At 44.1% G+C, this 26447-nt stretch overlaps 1 protein-coding gene across 4 annotated transcripts in view; it reads right to left on the bottom strand.

Moving 5' to 3' along the window:
• Nucleotides 1-26447, bottom strand: part of smarca2 (SWI/SNF related BAF chromatin remodeling complex subunit ATPase 2) — a 150417-nt gene that overhangs the window by 71117 nt on the left and 52853 nt on the right. For all 4 annotated transcript variants that reach the window (XM_045695465.1, XM_045695464.1, XM_045695466.1 and 1 more), the window contains exons 9-15: nucleotides 23497-23670; nucleotides 22474-22647; nucleotides 22254-22304; nucleotides 20613-20743; nucleotides 20458-20515; nucleotides 9432-9547; nucleotides 2282-2435 (exon numbers count right to left, since the gene is read on the bottom strand). In XM_045695465.1, the coding sequence (XP_045551421.1) occupies nucleotides 2282-2435; nucleotides 9432-9547; nucleotides 20458-20515; nucleotides 20613-20743; nucleotides 22254-22304; nucleotides 22474-22647; nucleotides 23497-23670 (858 nt within the window). The remainder of the gene's footprint in view (nucleotides 1-2281; nucleotides 2436-9431; nucleotides 9548-20457; nucleotides 20516-20612; nucleotides 20744-22253; nucleotides 22305-22473; nucleotides 22648-23496; nucleotides 23671-26447) is intronic.

Raw genomic sequence — 26447 nt, 5'->3', positions numbered from 1 at the left:
AGTTTGCTGATGACACAACAGTGGTAGGCCTGATCACCGACAACGATGAGACAGCCTATGGGGAGGAGGTCAGAGACCTGGCCGTGTGGAGAAAGGACAACAACCTCTCCCTCAACGTAACCAAGACAAAGGAGATGATTGTGGACTACAGGAAAAGGAGTACCGAGCACGCCCCCATTCTCATCGACGGGGCTGTAGTGGAGCAGGTTGAGAGCTTCAAGTTCCTTGGTGTCCACATCAACAACAAACTATGATGGTCCAAGCACACCAAGACAGTCGTGAAGAGGGCACGACAAAACCTATTCCCACTCAGGAGCCTAAAAAGATTTGGCATGGGTACTCAGATCCTCAAAAGGTTCTACAGCTGCACCATCGAGAGCATCCTGATTGGTTGCATAACTGCTTGGTATGGCAACTGCCCGGCCTCCAACCGTAAGGCACTACAGAGGGTAGTGCGCACGGCCAAGCTTCCTGCCATCCAGGACCTCTATACCAGGCGGTGTCAGAGGAAGGCCCTAAAAATTGTCAAAGACTCCAGCCACCCTAGTCATAGACTGTTCTCTCTGCTACCGCATGGCAAACGGTACCGGAACACCAAGTCTAGGTCCAAGAGGCTTCTAAACAGCTTCTACCCCCCAAGCCATAAGACTCCTGAACATCTAATCAAATGGCTACCCAGACTATTTGCATTACCCCCCCCCCTCTATTTTACAATACTGCTACTCTCTGTTATTATCTATGCATTGTCACTTTAACAACTCTACCTACATGTACACTACCATTCAAAAGTTTGGGGTCACTTAGAAATGTCCTTGTTTTTGAAAGAAAATAAAGAAACCCGGACTATTTGCATTGTGTGCCCCCCCCCACCCCTCTTTTACGCTGCTGCTACTCTCTGTTTATCATATATGCATAGTCACTTTAACTATACATTCATGTACATACTACCTCAATTGGGCCGACCAACCAGTGCTCCCGCACATTGGCTAACTGGGCTATCTGCATTGTGTCCCACCCACCACCCGCCAACCCCTCTTTTACGCTACTGCTACTCTCTGTTCATCATATATGCATAGTCACTTTAACCATATCTACATGTACATACTACCTCAATCAGCCTGACTAACCGGTGTCTGTATGTAGCCTCGCTACTGTATATAGCCTGTATTTTTACTGTTGTTTAATTTCTTTACTTACCTATTGTTCACCTAAAACCTTTTTTGCACTATTGGTTAGAGCCTGTAAGTAAGCATTTCACTGTAAGGTCTACCTACACCTGTTGTATTCGGCGCACGTGACAAATAAACTTTGATTTGATAAGCACATTTTTTGTCCATTAAAATAACATCAAATTGATCAGAAATACAGTATAGACATTGTTAATGTTGTAAATGACTATTGTAGCTAGAAACGGCAGATTTTCTATGGAATATCTACATAGGCCCATTATCAGCATATGTCACGTCCTGACCAGTATAAGGGGTTATTGGTTATTGTAGTTTAGTCAGGACGTGGCAGGGGGTATTTGTTTTATGTGGTTCGGGGTTTGTTAGTATATGTGTTTATGTAGAGGGGTGTTTGGTTAGAGTATTCCGGGGTTTTTGGGTTATGTTCTTTATTTCGTATTTCTATGTTCTGTCTATGTTGTGTATTTCTTTGTTGGCCTGGAATGGCTCTCAATCAGGAACAGCTGTACATCGTTGTTGCTGATTGAGAGTCATACTTAGATAGCCTGTTTTCACCTGTCCCTTTGTGGGAAGTTGTTGTTGCACTGCTGTGTGTTAGCATGCAATACTGTTCGTTCGATCGTTTTTCTTGTTTTGTTTGTTACGTGTTCAAATAAAGTTAAGATGAGCACTCAACCCGCTGCGCCTTGGTCCACTACGTATGACGACCGTTACAGCATAGTGTAGTGTTTGAGCTAGTTTTACCTGGTCGTGTTTGAGCTAGTTTTACCTGGTCGTGTTTGAGCTGTATTTACCTGGTCGTGTTTGAGCTAGTTTTACCTGGTCGTGTTTGAGCTAGATTTACCTGGTCGTGTTGGACCTAGATTTACCTGGTCGTGTTTGAGCTAGTTTTACCTGGTCGTGTTTCAGCTAGTTTTACCTGGCCGTGTTTCAGCTAGTTTTACCTGGTCGTGTTTGAGCTAGATTTACCTGGTCGTGTTTGAGCTAGTTTTACCTGGTCGTGTTGGAGCTAGTTTTACCTGATCGTTTTTTAATTATATTTACCTGGTAGTATTTGAATTAGGTTTACCTGGTATTGTTTGAGCTAGGTTTACCTGGTAGTGTTTGAGCATGCCGTTGATGAGCAGCGAAGACTGTTTGTCGACCCTCTCAATGATGGCGTGAGCCACACCGTAGTAGGACTGCTGGAAGATGGTCAGTTCAGTCTCTGGCACCGTGTACTCATCATCAACATCCTGCTTTGCAGACCTGAGATACATAAAACATATGTTAATGACCTATTTTAAACGCCCAAAAGAGCGGAAATTCACTTTCTTTCAGCTGAAAGGCAATGCCTATAGCTTACCCATGAGGTTGCGCAATGCTTTAAGTCAAAGTACAGTATATACACTACCGTTCAAAAGTTTGGGGTCACTTAGAAAGGTCCTTGTTTTTGAAAGATAAGCACATTTTTTGTCCATTAAAATAACATCAAATTGATCAGAAATACAGTGTAGACATTGTTAATGTTGTAAGTGACTATTGTAGCAGCAAACGGCAGATTTTTTATGGAATATCTACATAGGCCCGTTATCAGCAACCATCACTCCTGTGTTCCAATGGCACATTGTGTTACCTAATCCAAGTTTATCATTTTAAAAGGCTAATTGATCATTAGAAAACCCTTTTGCAATTATGTTAGCACAGCTGAAAACTGTTGTTCTGATTAAAGAAGCAATAAAACTGGCCTTCTTTAGACTAGTTGAGTATCTGGAGCATCAGCATTTGTGGGTTCGATTACAGGCTCAAAATGGCCAGAAACAAAGAGCTTTCTTCTGAAACTCGTCAGTCTATTCTTGTTCTGAGAAATGAAGGCTATTCCATGCAAGAAATTGCCAAGAAACTGAAGATCTCGTACAACGCTGTGTACTACTCCCTTCACAGAACAGCAAAAACTGGCTCTCACCATAATAGAAAGAGGAGTGGGAGGCCCCGGTGCACAACTGAGCACAAGTACATTAGTGTCTAGTTTGAGAAACAGACGCCTCACAAGTCCTCAACTGGCAGCTTCATTAAATAGTACCCACAAAACACCAGTCTCAATGTCAACAGTGAAGAGGCAACTCAGGGATGCTGGCCTTATTACATATGGGATCAGGGAGAGATTGAAAATATCAGTGAAGACAGCACTTTCTTGCGTTTGCCAGCAGCTCTTCGCTGTGCTTCAAGCATTGCGCTGTTTACGACTTCAAGCCTATCAACTTCTGAGATTAGGCTGGCAATACTATAGCGTCTATAAGAACATCCAATACTCAAAGGTATATGAAAAACAAATGGTGTAGAGAGAAATAGTCCTATAATTCCTATAATAACAACAACCTAAAACTTCTTAACTGGGAATATTGAAGACTCATGTTAAAAGGAACCACCAGCTTTCATATGTTCTCATGTTCTGAGAACATAGGAACTTAAACGTTAGCTTTTTTTACATGGCACATATGCACTTTTACTTTCTTCTCCAACACTGTGTTTTTGCAAGGCGGGAACAGAACTGCTAGGGCTGGGCCTGGCCAACACAATAATTTGCCTTTAATTTACTTGCGTTTGCAGCGGACCTTAGCCTGCTCAAAGTGAGCCGCTGCTGTTGGGAAGTCAAAACCATCCAACTCCTTGCAGCAGCTTGATGCACACCAGCCTCATTACTTCGTCCACAAGAAGGAGTGATCTGGAAGCCTTCTTTACTCTGTTCTGGAGAATGAACCCTCTCTCGGAGGGCACACTGGAAACAGGGATAATCAACACAATCTTTCCCAATTCTGCCCAGTCAGGGTGCACTTAGCTGAAGTCCCTTATGAGGACCTGGCGTGGGACCTAGTCCCAGCAGCAGCTGGAGGATGCATTAGTCCCAGCAGCAGCTGGAGGATGCATTAGTCCCAGCAAGGGCTGCAGGATGCATTAGTCCTAGCAGGGGCTGGAGGATGCATTAGTCCCAGCAGCGGCTGGAGGATGCATTAGTCCCAGCAGGGGCTGGAGGATGCATTAGTCCCAGCAGGGGCTGGAGGATGCATTAGTCCCGGCAGCTGGAGGATGCATTACTCCCGGCTGGTGGAGGACGCATTAGTCCCAGCAGCAGATAGAGGACGCATTAGTCCCAGCAGCAGCTGGAGGACGCATTAGTCCCGGCAGCAGCTGGAGGACGCATTAGTCCCGGCAGCTGGAGGACGCATTAGTCCCGGCAGCTGGAGGACGCATTAGTCCTGGCAGCTGGAGGACCCATTAGTCCCGACAGCTGGAGGACGCATTAGTCCCAGTAGCTGGAGGATGCATTAGTCCCAGCAGCAGCTGGAGAACGCATTAGTCCCAGCAGCAGCTGGAGGACGCATTAGTCCCAGCAGCAGCTGGAGGATGCATTAGTCCCAGGAGCAGCTGGAGGATGCATTAGTCCCAGCAGCAGCTGGAGGACGCATTAGTCCCAGCTGCTGGAGGATGCATTAGTCCCAGCAGCAGCTGGAGGACGCATTAGTCCCGGCAGCTGGAGGATGCATTAGTCCCAGCAGCAGCTGGAGGATGCGTTAGTCCCAGCAGCACCTTGAGGATGTGTTATTCCCAGCAGCACCTTGAGGATGCGTTAGTCCCAGCAGCTGGAGGATGCATTAGTCCCAGCAGCAGCTGGAGGATGCATTAGTCCCAGCAGCAGCTGGAGGATGCATTAGTCCCAGCAGCAGCTGGAGGACGCATTAGTCCCAGCAGCAGCTGGAGGACGCATTAGTCCCAGCAGCAGCTGGAGGACGCATTAATCCCAGCAGCTGGAGGATGTATTAGTCCCAGCAGCAGCTGGAGAACGCATTAGTCCCGGCAGCTGGATGATGCATTAGTCCCAGCAGCAGCTGGAGGATGCGTTAGTCCCAGCAGCACCTTGAGGATGCGTTAGTCCCAGCAGCACCTTGAGGATGCATTAGTTCCAGCAGCTGGAGGATGCATTAGTCCCAGCAGCAGCTGGAGGATGCATTAGTCCCAGCAGCAGCTGGAGGATGCATTAGTCTCAGAAGCAGCTGGAGGATGCATTAGTCCCAGCAGCAGCTGGAGGATGCATTAGTCCCAGCAGCAGCTGGAGGACGCATTAATCCCAGCAGCTGGAGGATGTATTAGTCCCAGCAGCAGCTGGAGAACGCATTAGTCCCGGCAGCTGGATGATGCATTAGTCCCAGCAGCAGCTGGAGGATGCGTTAGTCCCAGCAGCACCTTGAGGATGCGTTAGTCCCAGCAGCACCTTGAGGATGCATTAGTTCCAGCAGCTGGAGGATGCATTAGTCCCAGCAGCAGCTGGAGGATGCATTAGTCCCAGCAGCAGCTGGAGGATGCATTAGTCTCAGAAGCAGCTGGAGGATGCATTAGTCCCAGCAGCAGCTGGAGGATGCATTAGTCCCAGCAGCAGCTGGAGGATGCGTTAGTCCCAGCAGCAGCTGGAGGATGCATTAGTCCCAGCAGCTGGAGGATGCATTAGTCCCAGCAGCTGGAGGATGCATTAGTCCTAGCAGGGGCTGGAGGATGCGTTAGTCCCAGCAGCTGGAGGACGCATTAGTCCCAGCAGCTGGAGGATGCATTAGTCCCAGCAGCTGGAGGATGCATTAGTCCCAGCAGCAGCTGGATGATGCATTAGTCCCAGCTACAGCTGGAGGATTCATTAGTCCCAGCAGCTGGAGGATGCGTTAGTCCCAGCAGCAGCTGGAGGATGCATTAGTCCCAGCAGCAGCTGGAGGATGCATTAGTCCCAGCAGCAGCTGGAGGATGCATTAGTCCCAGCAGCTGGAGGATGTATTAGTCCCAGCAGCTGGAGGAAACATTACTCTCAGCAGCTGGAGGATGCGTTAGTCCCAGCAGCTGGAGGATGCATTAGTCCCAGCAGCAGCTGGAGGACGCATTAGTCCCGGCAGCTGGAGGATGCATTAGTCCCAGCAGCAGCTGGAGGATGCGTTAGTCCCAGCAGCACCTTGAGGATGTGTTATTCCCAGCAGCACCTTGAGGATGCGTTAGTCCCAGCAGCTGGAGGATGCATTAGTCCCAGCAGCAGCTGGAGGATGCATTAGTCCCAGCAGCAGCTGGAGGATGCATTAGTCCCAGCAGCAGCTGGAGGACGCATTAGTCCCAGCAGCAGCTGGAGGACGCATTAGTCCCAGCAGCAGCTGGAGGACGCATTAATCCCAGCAGCTGGAGGATGTATTAGTCCCAGCAGCAGCTGGAGAACGCATTAGTCCCGGCAGCTGGATGATGCATTAGTCCCAGCAGCAGCTGGAGGATGCGTTAGTCCCAGCAGCACCTTGAGGATGCGTTAGTCCCAGCAGCACCTTGAGGATGCATTAGTTCCAGCAGCTGGAGGATGCATTAGTCCCAGCAGCAGCTGGAGGATGCATTAGTCCCAGCAGCAGCTGGAGGATGCATTAGTCTCAGAAGCAGCTGGAGGATGCATTAGTCCCAGCAGCAGCTGGAGGATGCGTTAGTCCCAGCAGCAGCTGGAGGATGCATTAGTCCCAGCAGCTGGAGGATGCATTAGTCCCAGCAGCTGGAGGATGCATTAGTCCTAGCAGGGGCTGGAGGATGCGTTAGTCCCAGCAGCTGGAGGACGCATTAGTCCCAGCAGCTGGAGGATGCATTAGTCCCAGCAGCTGGAGGATGCATTAGTCCCAGCAGCAGCTGGATGATGCATTAGTCCCAGCTACAGCTGGAGGATTCATTAGTCCCAGCAGCTGGAGGATGCGTTAGTCCCAGCAGCAGCTGGAGGATGCATTAGTCCCAGCAGCAGCTGGAGGATGCATTAGTCCCAGCAGCAGCTGGAGGATGCATTAGTCCCAGCAGCTGGAGGATGTATTAGTCCCAGCAGCTGGAGGAAACATTACTCCCAGCAGCTGGAGGATGCGTTAGTCCCAGCAGCTGGAGGATGCATTAGTCCCAGCAGCAGCTGGAGGATGCATTAGTCCCAGCAGCAGCTGGAGGATGCATTAGTCCCAGCAGCAGCTGGAGGATGCATTAGTCCCAGCAGCAGCTGGAGGATGCATTAGTCCCAGCAGCAGCTGGAGGATGCGTTAGTCCCAGCAGCTGGAGGATGCATTAGTCCCAGCAGCAGCTGGAGGATGCATTAGTCCCAGCAGCAGCTGGAGGATGCATTAGTCCCAGCAGCAGCTGGAGGACGCATTAGTCCCAGCAGCTGGAGGATGCATTAGTCCCAGCAGCAGCTGGAGGATGCATTAGTCCCAGCAGCAGCTGGAGGATGCATTAGTCCCAGCAGTAGCTGGAGGATGCATTAGTCCCAGCTGCAGCTGGAGAATTCATTAGTCCCAGCAGCTGGAGGATGCGTTAGTCCCAGCAGCAGCTGGAGGATGCATTAGTCCCAGCAGCAGCTGGAGGATGCATTAGTCCCAGCAGCTGGAGGATGCATTAGTCCCAGCAGCTGGAGGATGTATTAGTCCCAGCAGCTGGAGGATGCATTAGTCCCAGCAGCTGGAGGATGCATTAGTCCCAGAAGGGGCTAAGTCACTGGCCTACTGGTGTTCTTCCATGCCCTCCCTAGGAGGGGTGCGTCACTTGAGTGGGTTGAGTCACTGACGTGGTCTTCCTGTCTGGGTTGGCGCCCCCCCTTGGGTTGTGCCGTGGGGGAGATCTTCGTGGGCTATACTCGGCCTTGTCTCAGGATGGTAAGTTGGTGGTTGAAGATATCCCTCTAGTGGTGTGGGGGCTGTGCTTTGGCAAAGTGGGTGGGGTTATATCCTTCCTGTTTGGCCCTGTCCGGGGTATCATCGGATGGGGCCACAGTGTCTCCTGACCCATCCTGTCTCAGCCTCCAGTATTTATGCTGCAGTAGTTTGTGTCAGGAGGCTAGGGTCAGTCTGTTATATCTGGAGTATTTCTCCTGTCTTATCCGGTGTCCTGTGTGAATTTAAGTATGCTCTCTCTAATTCTCTCTTTCTTTCTTTCTTTCTTTCTTTCTTTCTTTCTTTCTTTCTTTCTTTCTTTCTTTCTTTCTGAGGACTACCTGGCCTGATGACTCCTTGCTGTCCCCAGTCCACCGGGTCGTGCTGCTGCTCCAGTTCCAACTGTTCTGCCTGCGGCTATGGAACCCTGACCTGTTCACCGGACGTGCTACCTGTCCCAGACCTGTTGTCACAGACCTGCTGGAACCCTGACCTGTTCACCGGACGTGCTACCTGTCCCAGACCTCCTACCTGTCCCAGACCTGCTGTTTTCAACTCTCTAGAGACAGCAGGAGCGGTAGAGATACTCTGAATGATCGGCTATGAAAAGCCAACTGACATTTACTCCTGAGGTGCTGACCTGTTGCACCCTCGACAACTACTGTGATTATTATTATTTGACCATGCTGGTCATTTATGAACATTTGAACATCTTGGGCATGTTCTGTTATAATCTCCACCCGGCACAGCCAGAGGAGGACTGGCCACCCCTCATAGCCTGGTTCCTCTCTAGGTTTCTTCCTAGGTTTTGGCCTTTCTAGGGAGTTTTTCCTAGCCACCGTGCTTCTACACCTGCATTGCTTGCTGTTTGGGGTTTTAGGCTGGGTTTCTATACAGCACTTTGAGATATCAGCTGATGTAAGAAGGGCTATAAGAATACATTTGATTTGGATGCATTAGTCCCAGCAGCTGGAGGATGTACGTTTATGTTTAAGGTGGAGCCCATAGACTGGTATTTCCATCAATAAATATAAAGCATTATTTTGCTATATTGTTTTTCTTCTCCCAGACAATTTGGCTGGCAACAATTTAATTAATCCGCTTAAAAAAAAAAATTATCAGCCAAAAGCCGGCATTTACCGGCTAACGGAAACCCTGGTGTGAAGGAAGACCTACTTGATTATATGCATGGATTAGGGGTTAGGGTTCAAAGGTTAGGGTTGAAGGAGAGACCTACTCGATGATGTGCCTGGGTTAGAGGGCAGAGGTTAGGGTTTGAAAGGTCGACCTACTCGATGATGTGCTTGGGTTAACGGTTAGTGGTCAGACTTTAGGGTTAGGGTTTGAAAAGGAGACCTCCGATGATGTGTTTGGGTTAGCGGTTAGCGTGTGAATGGGAGACCTACTCGATCATGTGCTTGGGTTAGGGGTTAAAGTTCAGAGGTTAGCGTGTGAAAAGGAGACCTCCTCGATGATGTGCATGGGTTAGGGGTTAGAGGTTAGGGTATGAAAGGGTTAAGGGTCAGAGGTTAGGGTTAAGGGTCAGAGGTTAGGGTTAGGGTATGAAAGGGAGACCTACTCAATGATGTGCTTGGTTACGTTCTCTGGGAACTCGTCACTGTTGGGATCGATGATCTTCTTCTCTTCAGACTGAGAGTCTGGCCGGCTGGACACTCCTGGGACCTCCTCTTCATCCTGAAACACACAGAAAGGGTTTTACTACAGTGCCGTGAAAAAGTATTTGCCCCTTTCAAATTTTCACTATTTTTGCATATTTTTGATACCGAATGTTATCAGCTCTTCAACCAAAACCTATATTAGATAAAGGGAACCTGATATTAGATAAAGGGAACCTGATATTAGATAAAGGGAACATGATATTAGTTAAAGGGAACCTGATATTAGTTAAAGGGAACCTGATATTAGATAAAGGGAACCTGATATTAGATAAAGTGAACCTGATATTAGATAAAGGGAACCTGATATTAGATAAAGGGAACCTGATATCTGTTAAAGAGAACATGATATTAGATAAAGAACCTGATATTAGATAAAGGGAACCTGATATTAGATAAAGAGAACCTGATATTAGATAAAGAACCTGATATTAGATAAAGAACCTGATATTAGATAAAGAACCTGATATTAGATAAAGGGAACCTAATATTAGATAAAGAACCTGATATTAGATAAAGGGAACCTGCTATTAGATAAAGGGAACCTGATATTAGATAAAGGGAACCTGATATTAGATAAAGAACCTGATATTAGATAAAGGGAACCTGATATTAGATAAAGGGAACCTGATGTTAGATAAAGGCAACCTGATATTAGATAAAGGAAACCTGATATTAGACAAAGTGAACCTGATATTAGATAAAGGGAACGTGATATTAGATAAAGAACCTGATATTAGATAAAGGGAACCTGATATTTGATCAGAGGAACCTGATATTAGATAAAGAATCTAATATTACATAAAGAACCTAATATTAGATAAAGAACCTGATATTAGATAAAGGGAACCTGATATTAGATAAAGGGAACCTGCTATTAGATAAAAGGAACCTGATATTAGATAAAGGGAACCTGATATTAGATAAAGAACCTGATATTAGATAAAGGGAACCTGATATTAGATAAAGGCAACCTGATATTAGATAAAGGGAACCTGATATTAGATAAAGGGAACCTGATATTAGATAAAGGGAACCTGATATTAGATAAAGAACCTGATATTAGATAAAGGGAACCTGATATTAGATAAAGGGAACCTGATATTAGATCAGAGGAACCTGATATTAGATAAAGGGAACCTGATATTAGATCAGAGGGAACCTGATATTAGATAAAGGGAACCTGATATTAGATAAAGGGAACCTGATATTAGATCAGAGGGAACCTGATATTAGATAAAGGGAACCTGATATTAGATCAGAGGGAACCTGATATTAGATAAAGGGAACCTGATATTAGATAAAGGGAACCTGATATTAGATAAAGGGAACCTGATATTAGATAAAGGGAACCTGATATTAGATAAAGGGAACCTGATATTAGATAAAGAACCTGATATTAGAACCTGATATTAGATAAAGGGAACCTGATATTAGATAAAGGGAACCTGATATTAGATAAAGGGAACCTGATATTAGATAAAGGGAACCTGATATTAGATAAAGAACCTGATACTAGATAAAGAACCTGATATTAGATAAAGAACCTGATATTAGAACCTGATATTAGATAAAGGGAACCTGATATTAGATAAAGGGAACCTGATATTAGATAAAGAACCTGATATTAGATAAAGAACCTGATATTAGATAAAGGGAACCTGATATTAGATAAAGGGAACCTGATATTAGATAAAGTGAACCTGATATTAGATAAAGGGAACCTGATATTAGATCAGAGGGAACCTGATATTAGACAAAGTGAACATGATATTAGATCAGAGGGAACCTGATATTAGATAAAGGGAACCTGATATTAGATCAGAGGAACCTGATATTAGATAAAGAACCTAATATTACATTAAGAACCTAATATTCGATAAAGAACCTGATATTAGATAAAGGGAACCTGATAATAGATAAAGGCAACCTGATATTAGATAAAATGAACCTTATATTAGATAAAGGGAACCTTATATTAGATAAAGAACCTGATATTAGATAAAGAACCTGATATTAGATAAAGGGAACCTGATATTAGATAAAGGGAACCTGATATTAGATAAAGGGAACCTGATATTAGATAAAGGGAACCTGATATTAGATAAAGAACCTGATATTAGATTTAGGGAACCTGATATTAGATAAAGTGAACCTGATATTAGATAAAGGGAACCTGATATTAGATCAGAGGGAACCTGATATTAGACAAAGTGAACATGATATTAGATCAGAGGGAACCTGATATTAGACAAAGGGAACCTGATATTAGATAAAGGGAACCTGATATTAGATAAAGGGAACCTGATATTAGATAAAGGGAACCTGATATTAGATAAAGGGAACCTGATATTAGATCAGAGGAACCTGATATTAGATAAAGGGAACCTGATATTAGATAAAGGGAACCTGATATTAGATAAAGGGAACCTGATATTAGATAAAGGGAACCTGATATTCTTGTGATTATTGTGATTTTGCCATTGTAATTGTTTGTTAGATACATTTTAGACTACAAATGCTATGATCGTATGCTATCCATTTGTTTGTCTTTTGTATGTTCTTTGTATGCCATTTTTTTTATATATATTTGAGTTAACCAATGATATTAGGCCACACTTGGCCATGATTACAAACACCTGTGTGTCTCTTGACACTATATAAATGACTCATCTTGCAGTGTTTGTGATGATACCCTGATGAAGACAGCTTTGCTGTCGAAACGTTGGTTATTACATTTTTGCATCTGAGCTCTTAGAGTGTGCGGCTTTCCCTTATTTTCTAGTTTTCTACTCCGCTAGCCAGCACCTCGCCTTTATAGGTGTGCGTTTCTTTTTTCTAGATTGTTCTGTTACCCAGTTAACAGCACCCTATCGACAAAAAAGCTCTTAAACGATGCCGAATGATAATTATTTTCCTGACACTGGTCACAGACCTAAACAAGATTACTTTGAATATAGCCTAAAGGAGCGTGATAAAATCATTGTTTCGGAGTCCGTTTTTGACATGCCGGGAGGCAATTCTGACCTCTCGAAAGAACTGTTACATTTATCTAAGCGCCAGACGAGAACGCATCTACATATAGTCACTCTTAGTGATTACGTGCGTCAAGGCATTATTCCACGGGGACTCAGGTGGCAAAAAGAGCCATCATTGGGACAGAGCACAGATGATTTCTGTGAGCGCTGGTGTGCCATCCTGAACAAGTGCTCTATTGATTTAATGACATTAATTGTTGACCAGTTGAAAAAGGATTTTAGTGAAATGGATAATACGATTAAAGACAAACGCACAGCTCTACAAATAGCTGTTAATGATGATGGCATATTCAATGAACTGATGAAAACTAACCAAGCGCTCCAGGACAAGCTGTCTACAGAAATAAAGGAACTTAAAATCAAGAAATTCAACCAAGACAAAAAAGACAAGGCCGAGGATAAAGTCTACTTTTGGAGAAACCCTGACAAAGGAGGTCCTGCTCCTCTCCATGGCAGACGTAGGAGGGATGACACTTACTTTGATCCACCCCCGTCTGACCAACACTCTACAACCAGCGCCTCATCGGCTTCCAGTGACAGTTTTTTATTTAACGAGAGACTGGGCCAACGGAAGGGCGTAGTTGGCCGCAGGCACGCGCATCGACGAGATGCCGCACCCAACGGGGTAAGAAGAAACGACTATCAGAGGCAGAGGAGACCGTTCACACGGTCCCAGAACCCACGGGACTGAGTGTCTTTAATTTATCAAGCAAGATATTGAGCCCTGCCCATGTCTCTTTGCTTAATAAAGGGTTATCTTTTGTGCCTACAACACAGTGTAACGATTTTGACGTTAAGGTAGACATGTTCAAGTTTTTTAGAAACATCCGTTTAAGGGAATACTTTAGCTCCCCTAATCCTGACATTTCTATTGAACCAGTAGGTTACTTACCTCTACATACTCCGACTCCTTTTAGAAGCAAGAGTTATTTTGTACCTCCAGCCAATCGCAATCACTCTATCGAGACATATTGCAGACTTGTTGAAAAAGATGTTGCTCATCTCCTTAAGAATAAACAGGAGTTCAAATCTTTCCATAATTTATCTAAGGATGAAAAACAAGCTTTGCTTGATTTACAATCCGATACGTCAGTCCTTATTCGTCCTGCTGATAAGGGTGGGTCGGTTGTACTCATGGATAGGACAGCTTATGTAAATGAGTGTCATAGACAACTGCTTGACAACACCTTTTACAAGAAACTCAGAAGTGACCCTACTTCCCAATTTCAGAATACTATCTTTACTGTCCTAGATGGTTATTTAAATTCTGGTCAGATAACCAAAAAAGAATATGACTTTCTGGCCATTCAACACCCTAAAATTGCCACTTTCTATACTTTGCCGAAATTACACAAGAATGTTACAAACCCTCCAGGGCGGCCTATTGTAGCGGCATTGATGCAGTAACGGCCCCTCTATCTACTTTTGTTGACTTTTTTATTAGACCACTCGCAGAACAGCTCCCCTCCTTTGTAAAGGACACCAGCAGTATGATATCTATCATTGAATCTCTTGATCCTCTGCCCGAGAACACCTTGTTAGTTACTTTTGATGTTGAGTCGTTATACACAAATATTCCACACGAGGGCGGTATTGAAGCCATGGAACATTTTCTTCTGCAACGTGACCCTAATGAACTACCTTCCAGTGCCTGCATTATAACATTGGCTGAAATAGTACTCACACATAACTATTTCATGTTTCTAAATAATTTCTTTATTCAGACGAAGGGTACTGCTATGGGATCCCCCATGGCTCCTAACTATGCTAATTTGTATGTGGGTTACATGGAGAAACAATCCATTTTTAACCCTCTCAAAAATGTTTTCTTGCCTAACATCATTATTTGGAAACGGTATATTGACGATATTTTTGTTCTATGGAGGGGTGATGCAGAACTGCTCCAGGCATTCCATGCTTTTCTTAACTCCTGTTCTGAACATTTGAGATTTACTATGCAATCTGATACACGTCAAATCAGTTTTCTTGATCTTCTGATCGTGTGTGAAAATAATGTTCTATATACTGATCTTTACAGGAAACCTACTGATCGTAACAGTTTGTTGAGGGCTGATAGTTGTCACCCACTTCCCTTGAAAAATAGTTTGCCCTACAGCCAATTCTGTCGAATCAAAAGAATTTGTATAAAACAATCAGATTTCGACAGAAATATGGCTGAGATGCAGGATAAGTTCAAGGAGAGGGGGTACAACAATGATCAGTTTAATATTGCCATTGAGAAAATACAAAACGAGACATGAACTTTTTCAAGGTCAGTCTCGCAAAAAGACGCATTCTTGCGTTCTCACTACCCGCTATTCAAAGTGCTCTGAACAAATTAAAGGAATCGTTCACAAAAATTGGCACATTCTGAAATATGATGATAGTCACGGTAATGTGTTTTCTGACCTTCCCCTGGTCGTATTCTCGCGGGTCAGAAATCTCAGAGACCAATTGGTACACTCTGATTTACCACCCCAAGATATTCCTGAACGTCTATTTGCGCCCATACTGGATGGAAATTACAAGTGTAATGGCTGTGCTCAATGCAATGGCACTTATGAATGTAGATCCTTCAAACACCCCCAAACAGGGAAATCTATCCCAATTAAAAGTGTTATTACGTGTTCCACTAAGGCAGTTATTTATCTTATAACTTGTCCGTGTGGTAAAAATTATGTGGGTAAAACAAAGCGTGAATTAAAAGTACGTATCTCAGTGCATCGTAGCACCATTAGGTGCAAAAACTTGACTTACCCAGTTGCGGCCCACTTTTTGGATGCAAACCATTCGATTTCGTCTCTGCGTTATATTGGCATCGAACATGACACCCTCCCGAGGAGAGGGGGTGACCTTGATCATTTATTGTTAAAACGAGAGGCTGCCTGGATCTTTAATTTAAAGACCCTTGCTCCCTTCGGTCTCAACATAGACTTTGATCTGAAGCCATTCTTGTGATTATTGTGATTTTGCCATTGTAATTGTTTGTTAGATACATTTTAGACTACAAATGCTATGATCGTATGCTATCCATTTGTTTGTCTTTTTGTATGTTCTTTGTATGCCATTTTTTTTTTTATATTTGAGTTAACCAATGATATTAGGCCACACTTGGCCATGATTACAAACACCTGTGTGTCTCTTGACACTATATAAATGACTCATCTCGCAGTGTTTGTGATGATACCCTGATGAAGACAGCTTTGCTGTCAAAACGTTGGTTATTAAATTTTTGCATCTGAGCTCTTAAGAGTGTGCGGCTTTCCCTTATTTTCTAATTAGATCGGAGGGAACCTGATATTAGATAAAGGGAACCTGATATTAGATCAGAGGGAACCTGATATTAGATCAGAGGGAACCTGATATTAGATCAGAGGGAACCTGATATTAGATCAGAGGAACCTGATATTAGATCAGAGAAACCTGATATTAGATCAGAGGAACCTGATATTAGATCAGGGGAACCTGATATTAGATCAGGGGAACCTGATATTAGATAAAGAACCTGATATTAGATAAAGGGAACCTGATATTAGATAAAGGGAACCTGCTATTAGATAAAGAACCTGATATTAGATAAAGGGAACCTGATATTAGATAAAGGCAACCTGATATTAGATAAAGGGAAGCTGATATTAGACAAAGTGAACCTGATTTTAGATAAAGGGAACCTGATATTAGATAAAGAACCTGATATTAGATAAAGGGAACCTGATATTAGATAAAGGGAACCTGATATTAGATCAGAGGAACCTGATATTAGATAAAGGGAACCTGATATTAGATAAAGGGAACCTGATATTAGATAAAAGGAACCTGATATTAGATAAAGGGAACCTGATATTAGATAAAGAACCTGATATTAGATAAAGAACCTGATATTAGAAAAAGGGAACCTGATATTAGATAAAGGGAACCTGATATTAGATAAAGGGAACCTGATATTAGATAAAGGGAACCTGATATTAGATAAAGGGAACCTGATATTAGATAAAGAACCTGATATTAGATAAAGAACCTGATATTAGATAAAGGGAACCTGATATTAGATCAGAGGAACCTGATATTAGATAAAGGGAACCTGATATTAGATCAGAGGGAACCTGATATTAGATAAAGGGAACCTGATATTAGATCAGAGGGAACCTGATATTAGATAAAGGGAACCTGATATTAGATAAAGGGAACCTGATATTAGATAAAGAGAACCTGATATTAGATAAAGAGAACCTGATATTAGATAAAGAACCTGATATTAGATCAGAGGAACCTGATATTAGATAAAGGGAACCTGATATTAGATAAAGGGAACGTGATATTACATAAAGGGAAGCTGATATTAGATAAAGAGAACCTGATATTAGATAAAGAACCTGATATTAGATCAGAGGAACCTGATATTAGTTAAAGGGAACCTGATATTAGATAAATAACCTGATACTAGATAAAGAACCTGATATTAGATAAAGGGAACCTGATACTAGATAAAGGGAACCTGATATTAGATAAATAACCTGATACTAGATAAAGAACCTGATATTAGATAAAGGGAACCTGATACTAGATAAAGAACCTGATATTAGATAAAGGGAACCGGATATTAGTTAAAGGGAACCTGATATTAGATCAGAGGAACCTGATATTAGATCAAGGGAACCTGATATTAGATAAAGGGAACCTGATATTAGATAAAGGGAACCTGATATTAGATAAAGGGAACCTGATATTAGATAAAGGGAACCTGATACTAGATAAAGAACCAGATATTAGATCAGAGGAACCTGATATTAGATCAGAGGAACCTGATATTAGATCAGAGGAACCTGATATTAGATAAAGGGAACCCGAGTGAACAACTAACACAACAATTACATACTTATTTAATTTATGTCATAAACAAAGTTATGAAACACCCAATGCCCCTGTGTGAAAAAATAACTGGTTGTGCCATTTTTAGCTGTAATGACGCCAACCAAACACTTCCTGTAGTTGTTTATCAGTTTCTTCGTGTCGCTGGGGAGTAATTTTGGCCCACTCTTTCATACCTTCCATGCAGAACTGCTGTAACTCAGTGACATTTGTGGGTTTTCAAGCGTGAACGAGCTGCTCGTTTCAAGTCCTGCCACAACATCTCAATTGGGATTAGTTCTGGACTTTGACTAGGCCACTCAAAATCTTCAAATGTTGGTTTTTAGCTGTTTTCACGTAGAGATGATTGTGTGTTTTGTATCATTGTCTTGCTGCATGACCCAGCTGTGCTTCAGCTCCCAGACGGATGGCCCGACATTCTCCTGTAGAATTCTCTGCCACAGAGCAGAATTCATGGTACCTTCTATTAAGGCAAGTCGTCCAGGTCCTGAGGCACCCATCGCGTCCAAAAAGTTGACTCAAATTTGCCAAAAAAGCACCTCGAAGATCCTAGATGATCATCAAGACTCTTGGTAGAATGTTCTATGGACAGATGAGTCAAAAGTATAACTTTTTGGAAGAGATGGGTCCCATTATGCCTGGCCTAAAACCAAACACTGCATTCCACATTAAGAACCTCATATCAAAGGTCAAGTGTGATGTTGGTAGTGTGATGGTTTGGGGATGCGTTGCTGCCTCAGGACCTGGACCACTTAGGTGTTGCATAACTTTGTTAATTAAATCAATAAAATAAGTATCTTTTTTTTGTTGTTATTTGTAAACTCAGGTTCCCTTTATCTAATATTAGGTTTCGACTGAAGATCTGACAACATTCAGTATAAAAAATATGCAAAAAAAGAAAATCAGAAAGGGGGCAAATACTCTTTCACGGCACTGTACGTTAAAAGCTCCTCCACAGAGGACATACCGCAAATTCCGGACTATAAGCCGCAACTTTTTTCCCAGCTCTGAACCTCGCGGCTTAAACAATGACGCGGCTAATATATGGATTTTTCCCGCTTTCTATTTTTTTTTCTCCAAAAAAACATTCTGTGACGTGCTCAGTTTTTTGGCGGCATGAAGCTTTCATTAGACCAATGAAATTGCCGAACGGGTTAAGGTCAAACAACTTTTTTGTTTACTGTTTAGATTAAATCGAGCGCTCTCAAACTTCCCATCATTCTGATTACGGTAGTCATTTTGTCACCCTCATGGCAAAGACACGGAGAAGTGCATATGATGCAGCTTTCAAGTTGAAGGCGATTGATCTGGCTGTTGGAAAAGGCAATAGAGCTGCTGCACGGGAGCTTGGTCTTAATGAGTCGATGATAAGACGTTGGAAACAGCAGCGTGAGGAACTGACTCAGTGCAAAAAGACAACTAAAGCTTACTGCAAATTTTTTAGTTTTTGTTACAAGCCGTGTTTCGTTAAAGCCTATTTATTTTTGTTACAAGCCGTGTTTCGTTAAAGCCTGTGTAAAGTTCATTTGTTTCAATGTACCGGTAGGCACCTGCGGCTTATAGACATGTGCGGCTTATTTATGTTCAAAATAATATATCTATTTTTTAATTCAGTGGGTGCGGCTTATATTCAGGTGCGCTTAATAGTCCGGAAATTACGGTGCTTAGGAAGAAGGGAAGATGACAGGAGGCTGTTTGAAGCCCTAATGAAGCTAAGTAAAGACAAAAGGAGTCAGACATCTGTAGGAGCTGACAGCTGAGGGGAGTAGTGGGCTGTCACTGTGTAGAGGTCTGGTGTAGGAGGGTTTGGCTCATAACTCTATGGGCTGTCATTATGTAGAGGAGGGTTTGACTCATTATAACGCTATGGGCTGTCATTGTGTAGAGGTCTGGTGTAGGAGGGTTTGACTCATTATAACTCTATGGGCTGTCATTGTGTAGAGGTCTAGTGTAGGAGGGTTTGACTCATAACTCTATGGGCTGTCATTGTGTAGAGGTCTGGTGTAGGAGGGTTTGACTCATTATAACGCTATGGGCTGTCATTGTGTAGAGGTCTGGTGTAGGAGGGTTTGACTCATTATAACTCTATGGGCTGTCATTATGTAGAGGAGGGTTTGACTCATTATAACTCTATGGGCTGTCATTGTGTAGAGGTCTGGTGTAGGAGGGTTTGACTCATTATAACGCTATGGGCTGTCATTGTGTAGAGGTCTGGTGTAGGAGGGTTTGACTCATTATAACTCTATGGGCTGTCATTATGTAGAGGAGGGTTTGACTCATTATAACTCTATGGGCTGTCATTGTGTAGAGGTCTGGTGTAGGAGGGTTTGACTCATTATAACGCTATGGGCTGTCATTATGTAGAGGAGGGTTTGACTCATAACTCTATGGGCTGTCATTGTGTTGAGGTCTGGTGTAGGAGGGTTTGACTCATTATAACTCTATGGGCTGTCATTGTGTAGAGGTCTGGTGTAGGAGGGTTTGACTCATTATAACGCTATGGGCTGTCATTATGTAGAGGTCTGGTGTAGGAGGGTTTGACTCATTATAACGCTATGGGCTGTCATTGTGTAGAGGTCTGGTGTAGGAGGGTTTGACTCATTATAACGCTATGGGCTGTCATTGTGTAGAGGTCTGGTGTAGGAGGGTTTGACTCATTATAACTCTATGGGCTGTCATTGTGTAGAGGTCTGGTGTAGGAGGGTTTGACTCATTATAACTCTATGGGCTGTCATTGTGTAGAGGTCTGGTGTAGGAGGGTTTGACTCATTATAACTCTATGGGCTGACATTGTGTAGAGGTCTAGTGTAGGAGGGTTTGACTCATTATAACTCTATGGGCTGTCATTGTGTAGAGGTCTGGTGTAGGAGGGTTTGACTCATTATAACTCTATGGGCTGTCATTGTGTAGAGGAGGGTTTGACTCATTATAACTCTATGGCCTGTCATTATGTAGAGGTCTGGTGTAGGAGGGTTTGACTCATTATAACGCAATGGGCTGTCAGCTTTACTGAGACGCTCACCTCGTCCTCAAACTCTGAGCCGCTCTCCTCACTGTCTGACCTTGGGGCTACTTCATACCTGAGTTCAAAAGAAGGAAAATGACTGGTTACAAGTCAAACAAAATAATACAACAAACGAAAAGATCAATAATGTAGGACTTTCTCATGTCTCTTACCCAGGGTTCATCTCTAGCCAGGCCTCTAACTGTGACGACTTGGGGGCGTCGAGTCCCTGCAGAACCTTCCCTGTTTCTGTCTGGATCACTTTGACTGGCAGCTCACTCATCTGACTGCTCTCATCCATGGGCTGGAGGGACAACAGACCATTACTACAGACATCATCCACAACACACTATTACTACAGACATCATCCATGGGCTGTAGGGACAACACACCATTACTACAGACATCATCCATGGGCTGTAGGGACAACACACCATTACTACAGACATCATCCATGGGCTGGAGGGACAACAGACCATTACTACAGACATCATCCATGGACAACACACTATTACTACAGACATCATCCATGGACAACACACTATTACTAGACATCATCCATGGACAACACATCATTACTACAGACATCATCCATGGGCTGTAGGGACAACACACTTTACTACAGACATCATCCATGGACGACACACCATTACTACAGACATCATACATGAGCTGTAGGGACAACACACTATTACTACAGACATCATCCATGGACAACACACTATTACTACAGACATCATCCACAACACACCATTACTACAGACATCATCCATGGACAACACACCATTTCTACAGACATCATCCACAACACACCATTACTACAGACATCATCCATGGACAACACACCATTAATACAGACATCATCCACAACACACCATTACTACAGACATCATCCATGGACAACACACCATTAATACAGACATCATCCATGGACAACACACTATTACTACAGACATCATCCATGGACAACACACTATTACTACAGACATCATCCATGGACAACACACTATTACTACAGACATCATCCATGGGCTGGAGGGACAACACACTATTACTACAGACATCATCCATGGCCAACACACTATTACTACAGACATCATCCATGGGCTGGGGGGACAACACACTATTACTACAGACATCATCCATGGACAACACACTATTACTACAGACATCATCCATGGACAACACACTATTACTACAGACATCATCCATGGACAACACACTATTACTACAGACATCATCCATGGACTGTAGGGACAACACACTATTACTACAGACATCATCCATGGACAACACACTATTACTACAGACATCATCCATGGACTGTAGGGACAACACACTATTACTACAGACATCATCCATGGACAACACACTATTCCTACAGACATCATCCATGGACAACACACTATTACTACAGACATCATCCATGGACAACACACTATTACTACAGACATCATCCATGGACTGGAGGGACAACACACTATTACTACAGACATCATCCATGGACAACACACTATTACTACAGACATCATCCATGGACAACACACTATTACTACAGACATCATCCATGGACAACACACTATTACTACAGACATCATCCATGGACAACACACTATTACTACTGACATCATCCATGGACAACACACTATTACTACAGACATCATCCATGGACAACACACTATTACTACAGACATCATCCATGGACTGGAGGGAAAACACACGTATTTAGCCACTACAGAAGTCAATGAAACTGGTACAAAGAGATGTTTAAGGACCATCAACATTCAGTCTATAGAGTTGTGTTATAATCTTACCTCTCCGTCAGGCCCGATGCCGCTCATCCCTTCCCCGCTCTCATCAATATTCTATGGGTCAGATAGGACAGGACAGGTGAGCACAGGTACATTAACAGGAAGCTGCTAGTGACACAGAACAAAATCTCACAGATCTATAATGATGTTGCTAACACGGTATCAGTGCTTCCCCAGACAGATGTCATTGTGTCTCCAGATTTGAACTGTGACCAACTCTCACCTTCTTCTTCTGCTTTTTCTTCTTCTTCTTCATGTTGGCGGCCTGTGCAGCCTTGTGTTCGTAGACTAGGTCAGTGAGGTTAGCTACGTACTCGTCAGTCTGCTGCAGCAGATACGCCAGACGCTTGTCCTTCTTCTGGTCGATCAGCTTCCTGTAGCCCTCCTCATCCTCCGCCTGCACAGACAGGGAGTTTAAAGGTTAGAGGTCAACAGGGGAAACGAAGGGACTAACCCTAAAAGCTTCCTGTAGCCCTCCTCATCCTTCACGCCTCATCCTCCCCTCTAACTCACCATGAGTCTCCTCATCCTCCCCTCCTCATCCTCTCTTCCTCCTCTCCTCCTCATCCTCTCCTCCTCCTCCCCTCCTCATCCTCTCCTCCTCATCCTCCCCTCCTCATCCTCTCCTCCTCCTCATCCTCTCCTCTAACTCACCATGAGTCTCCTCATCCTCTCCTCCTCCTCCACCCCTCCTCATCCTCCCCTCCTCATCCTCCCCTCCTCCTCATCCTCTCCTCCTCTCCTCCCCCTCTCCTCCTCCTCTCCTCCTCCTCCCCTCCTCATCCTCCCCTCCTCATCCTCTCCTCATCCTCCCCTCCTCCTCCTCTCCTCCTCCTCTCCTCCTCCTCCTCATCCTCTCCCTCATCTCCTCCTCATCCTCTCCTCCTCCTTCTCCCCTCCTCATCCTCTCCTCCTCCTCCTCATCCTCCCCTCCTCTCCTCCTCATCCTCTCCTCCTCATCTTCTCCTCCTCATCCTCCCCTCCTCATCCTCTCCTCATCCTCTAACTCACCATAAGTCTCCTCATCCCCTCCTCCTCCTCCTCCCCTCTTCGTCCTCCCCTCCTCATCCTCTCCTCCTCCCCTCCTCATCCTCTCCTCTAACTCACCATAAGTCTCCTCATCCTCCCCTCCTCTTCATCCTCCCCTCCTCATCCTCCCCTCCTCATCCTCTAACTCACCATAAGTCTCCTCATCCTCTCCTCCTCTTCATCCTCCCCTCCTCATCCTCATCATCCTCTAACTCACCATAAGTCTCCTCATCCTCTCCTTCTCGATCCTCTCTGTCTCTTTCTTCTGTTCTCTCTCTGTGTTAGTGTGCCAGGTGGTGATGGCCTTGTTCTGTTTCTGCATCTTGGCAGTGATAGAGCGGTGGTAGTCCTTAAAGTCCTTGGCATGCTGCAGGATGCTGTTCAGATACTCCTGAGAGCGAGACAAAGGAAGAACATGTTACCATGTGAAACAGAGGGGAAACATATTATTAGGGCTGAGACGGTAATTTGTTAACTGTGACATTGGCGGTTTTGGATGAAAATAAAATAACCGTAAAAACCATAAATAAAATGTTTTAGCAGCTTTATTTAATGTAGATATACGTTACCCATAGGAGGAGTGTTAACTAATGATATTATTTAGCTAACTTAGTGTGTCTATTAAAATGGATACATTCAGTCCAGTCCCCCTCCCAACTATCTACGCCACAATCAGAAAGTCCGCTATGTGCGCTGGGTGGGGTGTGGCTAAGAGAGAATCTTTGAAGATCAATTCAGTTCATTGAATAGGGGTGGGATAAAAAGTAGGGACTGGGGGTACCTATATATATTATAGCTTATAGGGTGGGGGTAGATGGGTAGCCTCTGCCCTTCACCTCTGGTCTTTTTCATTGTTCAATAGATCGGAGGAGTTAGTTGAAAAAGATGGCTCTCGTAGCAACAGAAAAACATAGCATTGCCTATTTGGGCACATTTGGGTTTCAAACCTAATGAAGATGGAGAACCAGATGACTTGCACCAGTCTGTTTGCAGAATAAGCGCAAAAACATAACTATGAATCCCAGCACCACACCACTTCTTCGTAACCACCTGTGGATTAACCACCCTGCGGCCTGCAGTGACTTCAGAAAGTATTCAGACCCCTTCCCCTTTTCCACATTTCGTTACGGTACAGCCTTATTGTAAAATTTATTAAAAAATATATATATATATACACACACAATACCCCATAATGACAAAGTGAAAACAGGTTCAGACAGGTGGGATGCAAAAGGCACATGACATCCCGCTTGTAGTTTGCCAAAAGGTACCTAAAGGACTCTCAGACCATGAGAAACTGGTATCTGGTCTGATGAAACCAAGATTGAACTCTTTGGCCTGAATGCAAAGAGTCACATCTGGAGGAAAACCTGGCACCATCCCTACGGTGAAGCATGGTGGTGGCACCATCCCTACGGTGAAGCATGGTGGTGGCAGCATCATGCTGTGGGGATGCTTTTCAGCGTTAGGGACTGGGATAGTCAGGATCAAGGGAAAGATGAATGGAGCAAAGTACAGAGAGATCCTTGATGAAAACCTGCTCCAGAGCGCTCAGCACCTCAGACTGGAGCGAAGGTTGACCTTCCAACAGGGCAATGACCCTGAGCACACAGCCAAGACAACGCAGGAGTGGCTTAGGGACAAGTCTCTGAATGTCCTTGAGTTGCCCAGCCAGAGCCCAGACTTGAACCCGATCAAACATCTCTGGAGAGACCTGAAAATAGCTGTGTTGCGACGCTCCCCATCCAACCTGACAAAGCTTGACAGGATCTGCAGAGAAGAATGGGAGAAACTCCCCAAATACAGGTGTGCTAAGCTTGTAGTGTTATACCAAAGAAGACTCGAGGCTGTAATCGCTGTCAAAGGTGCTTCAACAAAGTACTGAGGAAAGGGTCTGAATACTTGTGTAAATAAGGTATGTTTTAAATTTGATATACACTTGCAAACATTTCTAAAAACGTGTTTTCACTTTGTCATTATGGGGTATTGTGTGGAGATTGATGTGGGAAAAAAAACAATTTAATCCATTTTAGAATAAGGATGTAACGTAAAAAATTTGGGAAAAAGGGAAGGGGTCTGAATACTTTGTGAATGCACTGTATGCCCAACTTGGGTTAGCCACCATGGCTGTTGCTGCCTCGCCATCCACATCTGGCCAGCGGCAGCTCAGCGTGGCAGCCTTTGCCCGAGGCACAAAATACAAACAGGACACGGATAAATGGCAAGCACTGACAGACAGTTTAACGCGTTACTTAGCTGTAGGAATGGTGCCCTTCAGAACGGTGGAGAAACCTGCCTTCAAAGAAATCCTCCATTAATTTTGTCAAACTATACGAGTTACCGGGCAGAAAGTATTTATCTGAAACAACGGTCCCTACCTTGTTCAACAAGGTGACGGTTCAGACAGAGCTAAAGGAAGTGGATTTTGTTACACTGACCACCGTCTGTACGTCACCGTCTGTTCAGTGAAGCCTATGGCTGACTTCACTGATGTTCTCTCTGGTGAGGATTGCGTCCCCGTCTCGTCAAGCCTGGTCTCCAGTTACTGATGGGAGATCTGCTAAAGCCCGACTTCATCAACAACACCGACCTAACACAAAGCCTCAAAAGGAAGATGTCCAGTGTGCTCGAGGACAATTACAGCCTACCGACAATAACATACCTTTTTGTCCAAGTTTTCCCTCCTGGATCCAAGATACAGAGGCAAGAGGATGATTTGAAGGAGACAAGAAAAGTACTCCTGAAAGAGATGGTGGCAGAGGGAGGCTGGGTGGTGGCGCTACTGCTGCTAATGGGGGAGATGATGACTCGAACGATGGAGTGAGTCCGCCACCATCTGCCAAGAAAAGGAATTCCTCCAGAAGCGATGGGTCCAAACCACTGCCGCTGTACTTCCCTGTTTTGCTAGCACCGACTGGAATATGTTCCGAGATTCATCCAATGGCATTGAGGAGTGTGTGTGTGTGTGTGTGTGTGTGTGTGTGTGTGTGTGTGTGTGTGTGTGTGTGTGTGTGTGTGTGTGTGTGTGGGTGTGTGTGTGTGTGTGTGTGTATTCACGGTGTGCCGTGAGGTGTGTTATCTGTTGTATTAATCAGATTTTACTGCTATCTTGGGTTATCTGATGAGAGACTTGTAGTAGAGACTTGTAGTACTGTGTGCTTCCCATAG

The sequence above is a fragment of the Salmo salar genome, chromosome ssa15 (genome assembly GCF_905237065.1).
Source record: "Salmo salar chromosome ssa15, Ssal_v3.1, whole genome shotgun sequence".
NCBI lineage: Eukaryota > Metazoa > Chordata > Actinopteri > Salmoniformes > Salmonidae > Salmo > Salmo salar.
This window is presented reverse-complemented; position numbering and strand designations above follow the sequence as displayed.